The 16,430-nt window shown below is 32.3% G+C and overlaps 1 protein-coding gene across 2 annotated transcripts in view; it reads left to right on the top strand.

The window, feature by feature from the left end:
* LOC126830817 (ATP-dependent (S)-NAD(P)H-hydrate dehydratase) overlaps nt 1–16,430 on the top strand; it is a 215,258-nt gene that overhangs the window by 9,127 nt on the left and 189,701 nt on the right. For both annotated transcript variants that reach the window (XM_050561231.2, XM_050561229.2), the window contains exon 9: nt 11,643–11,763. In XM_050561231.2, coding sequence (XP_050417188.1) covers nt 11,643–11,763 — 121 coding nt within the window. The remainder of the gene's footprint in view (nt 1–11,642; nt 11,764–16,430) is intronic.

Genomic DNA, 16,430 nt, shown 5'->3' on the forward strand with positions numbered 1-16,430 from the left:
AATTAAACCATATGTTAGTCCCGAAATGACCCAGTTTGTGTCAAGTGGACGTTAAACCCTCTCTCTCTCTCTCTCTCTCTCTCTCTCTCTCTCTTTACTTGTGTTTTTTTACTTCATAACTGCTCAGAGAGCTTAGCTGCTTGTGGATGTAGGTTTCGTTTCCTGGCAACCTATAGTTTTAACATTTTTATAAACAATCATCTTTTATATTACAACCGTTTGTTACTGTTGAAATGTACCCTCTACATCAGATTTCCCTTGAAACCCTCTTGGCACATTTTCATCCGCTTATAAACTATTATTGTAGTGGTCATCAATCAGAAGATGTCTGTCAGTTTATTGAAAGTTGTAATATCAGTTGGGAAATAATAACCTAGTTTTCTTCTTTCATTAATCCACTCAATATACCATTGGTATTTTTAGCTTTTATCAAAGGTCATTGATGTCTAGCATCTTCATCATATCAAAAAATTTCATTTGAAACAATTTTAAGAAGGCATTATCCTTCCCACCAAGAAAATAATGCTAATTAATTGTGAAAAACAATGTATTTAAATTAACAAGAGAATCTCTTAATTATAGAACATCCAGACATTGATTTTACTTAGATTTAAGTATTTTGTTAACCTCCTTGGAAACGACCAAATTTTTTTTACCTCAAATAACATCTAATTTGAAGACACATTTTTTAACCCTATAGAAAAATAACTTCAAATAGAAAATTATATCTTTACCAACTGGCAAAAACCTCCAAAGTGTTAACAACTCATTAATGTCAATGATTTTACTGATTTGATGTATAGAGAATAAGTTTGTGTATAAGTTCCACTGTAGATTGTGTCTGGGGAGTATGACTCTGAATCTGGAGGCCTCGGGTTCGATCCCAGTGATTATCAAGGATTATCAAGCCTGGTGTCTCTTATGCCAGTCTCCACTAGTCCGGTTGGTGTGGAACTGTACAATGTTAAACTTCATTTCATTTCCACTTTAGATTACATAAAGTTTATATATTATTACAAGTAAAACTAGGTGTGATCTATTCCACTTGTCGTCTGCTTTAAGTGGAAGGTTAATTTAAGGTCTTGTTGAAGTAAATACGTCTTTGTTTGGTGGGAAATACTGCTTGAGATTACGTTCCTGACTTTCAAACCACAGCCCTGCCATTATAGAAGAGAGATAGGAAGTTGATAAAACCAGGAATTGCTCTCTTTAAGATAGTGTAAACAACCTGAGGACCTTTATGTTAAAACACTTACCAAGGAAATGAAATCTGTCCAATGTTGTAAACACTTTTAATAGACTTTTAGATAAAAAGATTTATTTGAAATTGGAGGGAATTTCTAAATAATTTCTTTTTGTCTTTGGTTTTTGCCATTTCTGGCGAAATGGAATATTTTTTGCCATAATTCTGAAGAAATGCATGGATCTTATTCAATGTTCACCATGCAATGTATTTTAAAGCAACTGTGTGTGGTTTGCATTTTTTAGAAAATGTAAAAATTTTCACATCTTAATCCATGCTAATATGTGCTCAGATTGATGTTTTAACATTTAATTAAGAAATCAAAATAATAATCTCCCGGCTTGGATTCTATCAAATTTAAACCAGGTTCATCAATTTGGTTCATGGTTAATAAAGTTGATGGCTGTCTTGTTATATACCGAGCAGCATAGATCAATTCATCATACTATTTTTGGACGGATATTCCTATCATAGATTCAACTTGCACGATATTGTCGTTTGCCAGCGATTCTACAGTGTTAAAATCACTCATAAAGTCTATAATTAATGTTTTAATTGTTCCTATTCCAGTAACACTATTTAAGTTAGGTAGTTCAGAGTTGAGAGCATTGCTAAAAACAATCCTAAATAGTTGATTTGAAGTTAAAGGTGACGTCCCGGATATATTTCAGTGAATATAACTGATTAATTCTGTGTGGACTGCTTTAATATACCTTAATCCCAAGTAACTATCTGAACCTCCTCTGTGATATGTTTTAAAAGAAGTACAAAAGCCCAGTTGTCAGGTGAAGTTGAAAAACTCTCTGCCACTCTGATGTGAGCTCTGTGACAATGTCCCGCAATACTTCTATTTTTTGTTTTTGACCTAAAACGGGTCTTGCAGGTTATTGCTGTGTTTGAATAATCTCCTGGTCAAATTCATAAATGATATCAAATAATCGCTTTTATGATGTCACTCAATGGAAAACTATGTAACCCCTGTGAACTGTTTGTCAATTTTTGTCAAATTGCTAGCTGAAACTTTCAGACAACATAAACAGGCCATTCCTTCACCTTTTGACATTTGATTTGCATGCTGTGACTTCTTCTTTAAGGAATCTTGAAACATTCATTCTTAGTGAATGACTGTATGAGAGGCGAGCATATTCAGTAGTGAGTCAAACACTGTTTAAAACAAAAGCATAATTATATTCTTGTTTGAAGCAAAATATTAACACAGAATGATCATGACCCGTGCATAAATAACCTCATTTTAATTCCGTTATTGCTCATTCAAAAAACTTCACTCAGAAATAATTCCACCAGTCTTACTTGCTGACGTCGGTACACTTATAGATCAACTTGTGACAAAAACGGCAACAAAATTGCAGAAATCAATCTTTGGTTTAACCATCCACTTTTTGCTGAAATTAATCTGAGAACCAAAAATGGCAAATTTTCAATATTGCAAGTTATTAGAAAAACTTTGAAATTAAACATCTCCTGAATTAAACACAATTACAAGATCTAGAACACGCAAAATAAAAAACATATCTTTATAAATAAGTCGAGAAATTAAATAGATTTTCTTATACTGTAATTTATCTGACTAAATACGGAAACTAAATCAAGCACATATTTTGAAGGTCAGATTGCCAATCTGTTTTCTATTTCTGAAAGGTATATTTTTTAGAATGAATTGGAAAATACATTTGAAAAAAAAAACGATTCTATAAAGACAATTGTTATATATTTCTAAGAAGCAAATTGGTGAACGTGCCCCTTGATCTAAAGCATTGCACTTCTGGTATGACATCAATTCAGTGCATGTTTTTATTCCTGATTCCTCCCTTCTGTCTAAGTAGACTTGCTTATTCCTCATTTTGAAATTCATTTTTTTTAAACATTTTGAAATTTTGTCCTTGACAGTGGCAGTCTCAAGGGATTTCAGTACATATTCCGTTAATTTCCAAAATGAATTTTTGACACACAAACATTTGATATCGTATTTCTAAAATATTGATAGTTATGGTACTGGTAACATTGAAGAACCAGTTGTTCTGGGATAGTTTGGGTATTACTTCAGAGGAAAATGTACTCAGTACCCACTTGCCTTGCCATGAACTTCAAACAGGTTTGTCTTATCACCGATTAAATCTTCATTGAATGAAGGTAAAATAAACAGGGCCTCCTGGGATCGTAGATAGTGTCACATCGGCTATGGGAAATGAGTTTATTATAAATGTCAGGGAATTGCTTGTGTGATGAAGAATGTCAATATTATAGATATAGATCTGTTCTCCCAGCTTCCTATTTAAATCACATTCCAATCAGTACTAACCAATTTTTGTCCGTTTCAGAATTCATGATTGATATTTACCTTACAGATGGGTTATAACATCATTATATTTTTTGGCCCTAAGAAAAATAGAACAATTATTTATTAATAAATTTGAATTTGTTGTTGAGTTTTTTTAGAATTTTAATTTTTTATAAAACCACATGTCGCGTGAGAGTATATTGTCGTCACTTCTGTCTTTCTCACTAGCCTTCTGTTGGTCCTTCCATGATTCTTGAAAAAACCTGAGTTTGTTTATTTCCAACCTGCTGAAATTTATCAACAAGTCTTAGAAGGAAATCAGGTCAAAATTCAAAGTTGAGGATGGAGTTACAGCCCCTGCCACAAAACCTTGTAAATGCTCTATCAATGATATTTTGATTGAAAACTTGTGTCACTAAGCTTTTGAATTAGAGCACCAGTTTTGTGTGTGATGTGGTTTTCCTACACATACTATTAGGACAGAGCTTGATATTCGTAACTCAGTGTTTATCCTGAGATTGCATATCTAAAGTAATGAAAAAAATTTACTTTCCTTCATAACTCATTGAAAATTATTGTTTTGTACAGTTAGGAATTTTTTGTAAGTCAAGCCAAATATACTTACTACTGGCTTTTATATTTGAAATAGATGCATGAATTGTGTATCCAATATTCATTTTTATTGATACGTGATTAAGTAGAAATGTATTTTAGACCTCTACATATTTAGATGTCGACTTATCAGATGAATTAACATTTTTTATAATTGTTATCTGATGAAGTTAATGTTCTATACAAGTACAATTGATTTTGTAGGGTTGCAGATTCTTCTGATGACCACATTTATCTAGCTTTGTTTATCTCAAAAAGAAGGACATTAAACCCAGTTTTATTTACTATATTTATGTTTCATAATGTCAGTTTAATGTTAGATTGAAAAATAAAAATAAATATTTGCAGATGTCCATTTTTCTTTTGACAGGATATTTTTATAAAAATTTATATGACAGTTTCTTGTTTTTGTTAAAGTAGTTGTACCAGATATCTAAGAGTAAAAAAAACCACTCAAATGTCAGAAATTGTCCATGTCCGAGAATGTTTCAACCCAGAATATTCAGTTATTTCCAAAATATTCAACATTACTTAAAACAGCATTAGGTAAGATTAGATGAGCTGACAGTTCTTGCTATAATAGTTTTAAAAAAATAGATAATTATAATGAGCCAAGGAATCAATGATATAATTATAGGCTAGCCTCGATTGTCATTAATGCAATTGTTATGATAATAAACAAAGTCTCGATTATCCATTGTTTTGGGTCATGAGCTGCAGAATCCTATTGATTTTCAATGATTTCCAATAATTACTGCCCTTGATGGTCCTTGATCGCTTTGCGGACACACTAGAGGCTAAAGTTAATATCCAATTGACTTTAAATTTATACGCAGTGTTTAATGTCAAGAGACAGAATCCTATTCATTTTCAACAATTTCCAATAATAATAACTGCCAGAGTTAAGGCCCTTAAACACTTTGAAAAATCTTGTGGACGCTCAAGAGTCTAAAGTTAATATAGATTATTTAAGGTCATGAGACAAACAATCGAAACAAATTCTAATGTTTTCTGATAATTACTTCATGGGTTATTACTCATAATCAGATTTTCATGTGTTGTAAATGTTCTGATTACTGACAAAAGAAAAAAAAATATGTGACAACACTTGTTGACTGTCCGGATGACTTAGCTGCTGTGAGCGTATGTTTTATTGCCTGGCAACCTATCTTTAGTATTTTTAATGAGTTACATTCACTGAAATAGTTCTATGAGATCCAGGGTTCTATTCCCATGTTTTTCTGAGAAAGTTCCTCAGGATTTTCCAGGACGGAGGAGCTGGCAAGAAACAGTGTCTAGTTGTTTGGATAGTATAACAAACCAAGCTCCAGTGTACACCATGGCATGCACATAAAAGAACGCTTGACAGTTGGAATTCGAAATAGGATTTAGACATAGACATAGCAAGCTGTCAGCGTAAAAGCTTTCCTCATAGAACACTGCATGGCATGGCTATCGTCATTTCCTCAGTTTGAACCAATTTCTGTAATACAGGAAAGATATCCTTGGAGAATATAGTAATCAAACATTGCGGAATGTCTGAAAGCATGTTCCCAATGCAATTTTTAAAACTCAAATTGTGGTCAATAATCCATTTTCAATCTATCTCAATCAGTAACAAATATAGAACTGAATAGAGGACATAGATACTTTCAGTCATAACAAAATGAATACTGTATTAAACAATCATACAGTTTAATTTTAATCATATTTAGCCATTCGGTCCGTATATTTTGATATTTTTGTGTTTATTGATATCCTGTATGCTTTTTAAGGTTGCTCGTGGATCGGTGAGTACAATGTTGACTCACTAACCTGGAGGTCCAATGTTCGATCCCTGCATTAGCCCATTCGGAGCAGAACACTAGGGCGTTAAACCCTATTTCATTTCATTTGTAAGCTTGCTTTATGTTCACAAGAGTGTGCTCTGTGTTCATGAGGTACTGCTCTGTGTTCACAAGGTAAGCTCTGTGTTCACAAGGTACTGTATACATGTAGTTATGAAACTGGGGTTTAATATTCACTACCTGTTTTGATATTTTTAGAGCTGACTACATTTTCCACATGAAAAAAGTCTGTTAATTTCTCTCATTGTCAAAGCCTAATTTCCATGTGTAAATCCACAGAGCGATTCATGAATCCCCATAATTCAAAGATACCCAGTTGAAGTCGGAGCAGAACAGTAGGACATTGAACTTCATTTCATTTACCCACCTGGAAATAGTCTGTTACTTCATCTCATGTTCAAAGCCTAATTTCCATAAAATTTTGAAAATATTTTGTGTGAATCCACAGAGCAAATCATGAATCTCCACAAGAATCAGATTCAGATATACGCACAAATTTCTAGCCCAGCTAGTTACAATATAAAGTAGCTACAAATACACAAAAGCAATGTACATTTGAATCTCTTAAACATACATTATGCAAGAGCTAAATCGCCCATTGCAGGTCTTTCTTTAGGCCTGAAATGTTATCTAAATTATTAATTAGACAAATATTAACATGACAGACCATAACAAACTCTTGATGCCATCTGATGGGTACAATATTAAACAGATTTGAATTCTATCTGCAAGTTTAACTGTAAAAATGGATAATCAAGACTGTTCATTATTGTTACAACGACAATCAAGGCTACTAGTGTTTTTGAAATTTGGTTTTCTCGACTCAGAGTGAAGTAATTTAACTGAAATTTTCAGCATATTCTCTTTACATTATCTATTTTTGAACTATTATAGCAAGAACTGTCAGCTCTTTATCTAATCTTCCACAATACTGCTTTAAACGAATGTTAGTCCAAAAATTTTTCAAGCCCATTAAGTATTTAGAAAGATATGCAGAATAAAATAAATGGGATGTGGTCAAAACGCGCTATAATCTTTGCTAAACTTTTTATTTTGATGAGCTTCTTTTTAATCTGACTGAATTCAAGCTCTGAGATTATCTGCCATTGATATTTTGGTTTAATTTTTGTAACTAAATGTTAAATAATCAATTTGACTCAAATTGATTATTTAACATTTAATTAAGAAAATTAGTACATTGTAGCATGTATTAATGCATATCAAAATAGACACTCTCCAACTTATATGTTATGTAATTTTAAAGTCTTCTGTATTTAAAGTTAACATAATGCAGCCATGATGATTTCTTATTGATCTGTGTTTGAAAATTTAATAACGGTATCGAAGGAACCAAATTGGATATATGGTAGTAATTTCTGCTTCTCAATAAACTCAACGAATTCGTCCTTGCATGTAATTTTTTTAAATCAAATTTTATTACAATATTACTTCCAGACTAGTCAATTTATTGGTTAGTGATCACAAAAGTGAACGGTCCGTGTAGAGCAATAAGTCTATAAAAGGAAAGACTTGTGGGTACAATGTAAACAAATGAAGCAAAACTGTCTCTCTGGCACCATAGCACAATATATATCTATAGATAACAAACTATTAACAAAATAGTGCAATAAAAAACTGATTAGGGGCTTACAACTAAATCTATTATTTAAAGCTTTCGTTCTTTATTATTGTCCTGACACATAAAATAAATACTGTTAGCAGACTAACCACATGGGGCAACTTTATAGATCCATATAGACTATTTCGGATTGTCTCTAACAGAAAGATATTAATGTATTTTGAGTATGGTCAGAGTGTTAGAAGCTTATTTTTATGATAAAGGGGACTAACTATGGCATGATTTTGCACATGTATGTTTCACAATGCTTAATGAGTTTATTTGGTAGACTATTGACTATATATGCATATCATTTTAGCGTCTTAACTGTCCTCAACCATGATTCATATCCAATATTCTTGGTTTTATAAAGACAATGGTATCCCATACCGATATGGTCATGCCTCTTTGACAATATTAAACTAACATGTCAACCCTGGACTACTAATTAATTTTATGTGTTGCCCATCATTTTTTTATTACATGTAAGTGCTATAAAAATACTAACGTTAGTTATTCTAAGGGTGATTACGATTAATGTCTTTGATAAATTCAGCGCCATTGTTACAGGAAATGCACATTGTATGCTTTATAACCCTCTAATGGTATCTTAGTTGCTGATGCTATTAGTTGTTTTGCTTAATAATAGCGTGCTGGCAACCATTTGCATTTTTTTTTTATCTTTTCTGCATTTTACCATTACATAACAAATAGTACGACTAAGCAACTAAAAGAAAGGAACTCATCCATAACGGAAGTACTGTAATTAATATCTAATTATCAGTTAGTTTATTCTACTACTTGATGCATTTATAGATTTTTTTAAAATGAACTAGAGACAAAGGACAATTTATCAGATCTTCAACATCCAAAAACAGGTAGTTGTTACAATTTAGAAAATTAACTTTACATGTACATAATGTTAATAAATTAATGCCCATGAGCAAATGTTGATCAGAACTCATCAATTTTTCTCCCCATTATAACCTCAAAGAACGCATTTTTGACCTCAATTGTAACTTTTCCCTACCAATTATTTGAGGTTTTGAAACTTTAAACTTAGGAGATGCTCTTTACATATGAAGCAACATGTAACATTGATCTGTTGTGTTTCTGTAAAGACAATTAAATCTGGTTATCATTTATGAAAAGGCCTACATGTAGTTTGTATTTTTGATCAAGATCAAAATGTGCCATACATTTAACTTTTTTCACCACTTTTTATACGCCCACATTGAAATGTGGTCGTATATTGTCGTCGCCCCCGTCCGTCCGTCCGGCATCCACAATTGCTTGTGGACGCTCTAGAGGCCAAAGTTAATATCAGATTGACTTTAAATTTATACACAGTGTTTAAGGTCATGAGACGAAGAATCCAATTAATTTTCAACGATTTCCGTTAATTCCTGCCAAAGTTATGGCCCTTGAATACTTTGTGATGCTCTAAAGGCTAAAGTTATCATCCGATTGACTTCAGATTGATACACAGAGTTTAAGATCTTGAGACGAACAAGTATATTGATTTTCAATGAATTTTTATGTCTTGAACAGCTAAATCCATGATATTAAAAGTTTTGTATACAAAACGTTAGCATGGGGCAGAATTTTATAAAAACAAACAAATTCTAATGGTTTTCTGATAATTACTTCATGAGTTGTTGCTCTTAATCAGATTTTAGTGTATTATAAATGTTTCATTACCGAAAAAAGTAAAAATATGCGGACGATTTAGCTGCTGTGGACGTATGTTTTGTTGCCTGGCAACCTATCTTTTCCAGTTTCATAACTTTAAAATGTTCTTTACGTATGTATTGATTGTCTTAATGTAAAACAGAAATGAAATGAAATGAAATGGGGTTTAACATCCTACTTGTCTGCTCCGACAGGACTAATGAAGATGGGCATATGCCATACACCGGCTCTACAGCCTACTCTTATATTGAATTTCAACTGTCAAGGTATCGTTTACATGCACACCAATGTGCCTCAAGTTTTTTTCCTATCCAAACGACTATACCTTGTCCCTTGCCAGGCCCTCTGTCCCTCACCACTGACAAGGGGCTGAACCACGCCGGAAAATCCACATGAACTTCCTCTGCCAACGCAGGGATCGAACGCTGAACCTGCAAGTTAGCAAGCCAACGTCTTACTCACTCATCCATTGTGCCTCTCTTAATGTAAAACTGCATGTTAAATTGATCTGTTGCATTTCTAAAAAGGCAAATAAATTTGGTTACCATCTATAAACAGACCTAGTTTAATTATGTTTAAAATGTGCCATAATCCAAATGCCTTTATAATGGATGAATTTTTTGAGATAAACACAAGAGAATTTGTCTGGACCAAAATGTTTCCAGATTTGAGTCTGATATTTTGTAATAACCTTTAAGATAATCCATGGATACAAGAATTAGACTTCAAGATTTATCCAGAGGGCTGTTCTATTATAAAGCAAAATGCTTTAAAAAAGAAGAATTGGAGTTGGAAAATAGAAACAATAAATCCTTGTGGCTATCTATTTTTTTTTTAATTTATCATTTCTATTTTAAAAGAGGTGCCATCAAGAAACAAAAGATATTTGTCTGTCCTATTAGGCACCATTTTGGTGTGAACGGTACAATTAAGACAATTGTCTTCTGCTATGATGGGTCAGCTTGTGATAGTATGATATATTTATTTGTAAGACATTGATCAGTTACAATCCATAATAGTTCAGCCTAAGATGGTGATTTGTCGCAATAAGATCAAGTTTTTGCGGCTCAGCTTTGAATGTATTCTGTCTAGACAGAAGATTATCGATAGCATTATCCTTTTTTGAAGTTGCTATCTTTTATTGAGGGCTATTTGTAACAAGACGGATCCATCATTATCATTAACCTTCGGACAATATTGATATCTCTAATATATACACGTCACATTCGATACAGAATGGCGTTATAACCTTTTACATATCCCATCAATAAGAACAAGTGTTACTGATGTGTATTCAATGATCTTTAGTCTGACCTTTTTTGACTTGAAGACAAAAACCAACTGTTAAATGGATTGAGTTAATTGAATTATCTTCTCAACTTCTAGGATATTTATTACTTTGTTTTAAAAAAAGGATACAATTAGTGTCTATATCCTTTAATGGGTTTTGAGTAAAGTACTGATCACATTTGACTGTATTATATTTGGTCTATTATTAATTCTGTTTTATATCCCATTTTTAGAGAAATTTGAAGATCGCTGTGGGTTTTCTCTTTCTAGAAAAAAATTATGTTGAGACCATTATTATATGTCTGTCTGTCAGTTGTTAACCTACTTGTTAAAAAAGTGATTCAACCATAAATACATACGAATCAATTGTCAATGCCACCAAAATCCTGGATGGTTTGAAAGTACAGCTATAAGTTAACTCTAGGACCACTAATCCACCAATACTTAATTCTGGAATGTATTGAAAAAAAGTTCCCCTTTTCATGTTTTGCATTTGCCTCCCTTATCCATTAACATGATTTATTATTTACAATGCCTGTGTGTTTGATGTGTCTTGTTCACAGATTTGTCTTCTGGGTTAGTTGATGTGTGGTGTGCTTCTTCTTCACTTACTATAATTATTGCAGTACAGTAGCTAACTGGAAGAGATGATTTTTTTCCTGATGTTCCGAAAATAGGACATAGACCACTATTAATTCGACCACTATTAATTCTATTCATTTGGTTACCCACAAATGTAGTTCCTTTAATTGATTGTCATTTTTTCTCCCTTTTTGCCCCCTTTTGCATGATTTTGAGCAAGACGTTGCCACATGTTGCTCCAACCGTGGTAGAATTTGTTCAACTCAGCTTGGGAGAAGGTTAGAGTCAGTCAAAGAGATGAGAAATAACATTAAAGTCTGTGGTGATGTTTGGCCAAATGTTGTGTGGCTTCCGATTTATCCACATTGTGTTATTTGTGGTTAAAACATTTTACAGAGAAGATAAGATCACATACAATTTGTCTAATTATTATCAACATTATTGTTTGAATAATTTCAGTATTGGTATGTTATGGGGAAGGTAGTCCTAGACGTTGTGGAGGACAGGGTGATCTACTATCTGGTAGCATGGGAATCTTCACTCACTGGTCACATTCGGCGGTAGAATCTGACAATAGCAAGTAAGATTTAGAAATTTTATTTTGTCCTTTTTACAAGCATAACACTACAATCATGGAAGCATAACACTAAAATCATGCAGGAAATTATGTGTAAACTATACGAAGGATGTTAATCCTTTTGTTATTTATATAAAATTGTTACAATACATGCAAATATCATACCCGAATGATCATCATTTGATTTACATGTAAAACATACAAAAATCATGTGATATACAAAATGTAAAACAAGTACAGAAATCATGTGATTAACAAAATGATGAATACAGAAATCATAATATACAAAACATGACCAGTACAGAATTGATATAAAAGTAATTGACATTCAGTAATTATCTACCAGCTATATATTTTCACTCTGCTTCTGACACAGGTACTTTAATTTTACTTTTAACATTTCAATAAAGTTGAATGCTTCTTTTAATTCATGTCTTGATTATGTTAATTACAGGTTTTGGACTTGAAAATAACAGCCAAATCAAGCTACTTGCCAGAAGAAAATATGACTTGTTACATGATTTGAACAATATTTTCAAGTCCAAGACATTGCATGAATCAAACACTGAATAAGACTACAACATGCATCCCAAACAATCACTATTCAATACATGGAAATAACATATCATACATAATATCAGTCTACGCAGACAAGTTTTTATTGATTCTGGCACCACCGTTATTATTTATGGGAATGAATGCAGAGAAAACTGTGATTCAAAACAAAACAACTCGTTCATGTACACAAATTAGGTTACCCATTAGTTTATTTACATAAATAGTGGTATTCATTCACAAAAAAACAACAACTGACATCCTTTCATTCAAATACAAAATGATTCATATAAAGTTCAATACAGCAGAATATTGATGGCATCTTCCTGTTAGTTGTTACAGTTTTGTAGCCCAATGTTATTCTTGTTTTTAAAAAAAAATGTAACAATTCTGAATGCATTTTTAGATCATCTGGTGATCTGTAGCAAATCCCCCTTTTTGTTAGAACATATTTGATAGCAAAGTTGATGAGCTGTGATGAATAGAATTTATGATGACATGCAGGTTATTAGTTACTGTGGGTATAATAGAAGCGTTGATGAGACCAAACACTGTAATGTTGACAATAGCTGTTTAAAATCTTAATAATATTTACTCTCGGCTCTTTCTATCCTAGTTTATAGGACAGATTAGAGATTTAGTCTGTTTGTAAATGACTCTTTTAAATCTAGATTTATAGAATCTGCCATACCAGATTAGAAAAATAGCCTAAAGAAAATGATTAACACACCAAGGATTAATATTTTAAGAATAGAGACAAGATTTTTTCCTTTATAAAAAAAAGACTGTGACATAGTGTGATGTGTTTTTTGGCGGAAATAATGTATACATATATTTGAAATATAAGATATATGAACATTTGAAAAAGGCAGAAAGAAATGGATTTGAGTGTTGATTAATTAGAAGTCCCCCCCCCCCCAAAAAAAAAACCCCAACCCAAACAACACAAACGAAAAGCAAGTGAGGAAACATGATACATGTAAATCAATTCTCAGCAAATTAGCACATTGGTACTATATGAAAATCGATACATAACTGCAGCTTTTTCATTCAAGACACTTGCCCGAAGAATGAGCCAATCTACAACGCGGAACCCAGAACCTTTCTACAAGATTTTCAGTACAGTAAAAGGGTCAAACTATAATCATTAAGGACCAAAATTACTATTTCTGATGTAGGATTCACTTTAATAGTGTAAATGAAAATCGGGCCGGGCCCATTTATTACAGTACACACATGTTTAGTAGTGCCATCTACTACTAAGCATAACCTTGCCGTCCCAAAATATAAACTCAGCTCCTATGAAGCTCACTCATTTGGTGTTGAAGCTGCCAATTTGTGGAACTTGCTACCTGAAAATCTTAGATCCTGACCATAGACTCCTTTAAATCCTGACTGAAAACATTCTTATCTGAGAAATATTTCCAAGAGTGTGTTTTTTTTGTAGCATTATGTGAAAATAATGTGATATAAATGGACTCATTATTATCATTATTAGTGACAGTAACCACTTCCCTGCTGGACCATAGGCAGATTAGAAAAGTCCCATACAGAACCATGCTGAGAATATTCTAGTAATTCGGAACAACACCTTTAATTTTATCTTGTCCAGATATGGATCTGGTATGACACACTTTGTTGAGGCCCCACATAAATGGTGTTTAAGTCATTTTCATTACAAATAAAATACATGAAAAAGATCAGACAAATAACAAGTTATTTTATGAACTGCAGACCAAAGTGTAATTGTGAAAGAGTCCTTATTTACTACTTGATATATACCATTAAACTACTCCATCAACAAGGACCTTCCGGATACAGTTTTGTTTTAAACTCAGCCACGCAGACGGTCTTGAACAACATCTTCTATGTTATGAGATGAGAAATTACTACGTAACTGTAAGAAATAACTGTCAGTTTCCTCCAGCTAAAGTTTCATCAAATGTTTTTTTTTCTACAGGAGTGAAAGCTAATTAACGGGTCTAAGATTATATATGGACTAACAACAATACTACGTACAGATTAAACTATATGCTAGAGGACTATAATGTCTGGACATGACTAAAATGAAATGTCAAAATACTTACATAGCTTAAAGATAAGATATGGTATTGTTTTCTTGTCAAGTCATCAATTAACAGTATTATATATAGAATATATTATGTGTATGGTGGATTTATATTTATAATAATTTCTATTTAAAAACAAGTATGCATGTACTATATGAAACATGAACCAAGCATGATGTTGATGCAGCCATCTTGGAATCATGAAGTACTGTAATATTAAATGCTGATGTGCCATTGCTTAAAGATACATTATGGGAGATTCGATAATGAGTTGGCAGTTCTCCCTATAATAGTTAAAAACTAGATAATGTAAAGGCAATTTGCTGAAAATTTCAGTCAAATTGATCCATTATGAACCTTAAACTAAGCGATCGAAATTTCCACCTAGCCTCGATCATGCTATCATTTCACAGCTGTCATACACACAAAGACTAAATAAACTTTTTCAAATGTATCAGATGGAAGCAGAATAAATACTTAACAAAATTCTCAAAGTATACTGATTTAGGACTTAAAATGTCGACCAACTAGCTTAATGTCTGTTCTCAAGTGCAAGAGCAGCTAATTTGAAGAAACTGCCCCCAGGTCTGCACCTTTCCAACCAGTAAAATGGATGAGAAAAGTCATTATATTTGTCAGAATCCACAGCACCTTCTGATCATCTTAACAGCATCCAGTGTGAAATCTATTTCTTTATGTCTTATAAGGATTATGACTATTTTGGTTCAAAGAGTTCAGTATTGAAACCTTTTTGTTTATATTTGGGAAAATGTATTAATTTCATTTAGAATCAATAACATCATATACTTGAATGGCCCTTTTTGATTTTATAGTATTGTAACTATTACATTATTCTTTCTGTTATGTAATGATTAGTTTATAATCTGAAATGCACATTACATACTGTTCTCATTTGATTTGTTCTAAGTTATAATGTTTCGTTATAGTACATTGCATGACATAAAACATATAAGATGGGGTATAGCAATCATTTGTCTTGACAAGACTAGTCCGAATCGAAGAAACTACTATTAAAAGATTACTCTAAATGTTCTTCCTCCATTTTCTAAATGATCAATTGCAAATAATACAAATGTTCATGAACTAAGTTTATATGATCATTGCTTGAAACCCATTTGTTTCATAAAAGCCAAAATAATTAATTATTTGTATTGGCTTCATTGGTGTTCATATATTAGCAGCGTCGATAACAATTTCACACCCATCTTGTTTTAATAGGTAGCCTATAATTGTAGGTGTATATTCTGATGAAAATCATACGAGAATATGGCTACAACGACTGTCTTGATTATGGTATTTATGTAACAAACAAGTGAAATCACTCCTTTAAGTATGCTTATTTGTCTCGCTCATTTCATATAAAAAAAATTATTCCGTAGTTAATTGTTTTATTCTAGTAGGGGATTAAGGAATTGGTCAGGTGTTAATGAGTACACCACCCCGGTTGAGTATATGGTAATTAAGGATATGACATTTCTAATATACATTCGGTCATTGTGATGTCACTTGCTTTTGAGGGGATTAAAAGTGTTGGCAAAGTCGTAGACTGTAGGTCTGTATTTGCAACTTTGAATGAAGATAACTCAATTAATTTTTTTTCAGATTGCTGTGATCTTGCCGTAAAGTGTATATTCTAACCACTGGCTATAAGTACATAACATTTTGTTTGGTCATTTTATGTGCTCTTTAAATATATATATATATAGGACACATCATAGTGGAATAAACATACATATAGTTAAATATACTCTACATATTACAGTCGAACGCACATCACAGTTAAATATAATTAAATTACATATTTCCGGCCAATACACATTTGATATCACAGTCGCAAGCACATTATGTACCTGAGCTGAATAGGCCTACACACAACGAATTTTACAAATACATAAAAGTTAAAGACATTAACATCTCTTTCTGTGTGCCTGTAACTGTATTTTACTTTACGTGTGTGTTAATTAAATTTTAAACACTTAGTTTTAACAGTTTTTTGTTTATTTACATCAGTAAAAAAAATAATTC

Source organism: Patella vulgata, chromosome 8 (assembly GCF_932274485.2).
Source record: "Patella vulgata chromosome 8, xgPatVulg1.2, whole genome shotgun sequence".
In the NCBI taxonomy this organism is placed as follows: Eukaryota; Metazoa; Mollusca; class Gastropoda; family Patellidae; genus Patella; species Patella vulgata.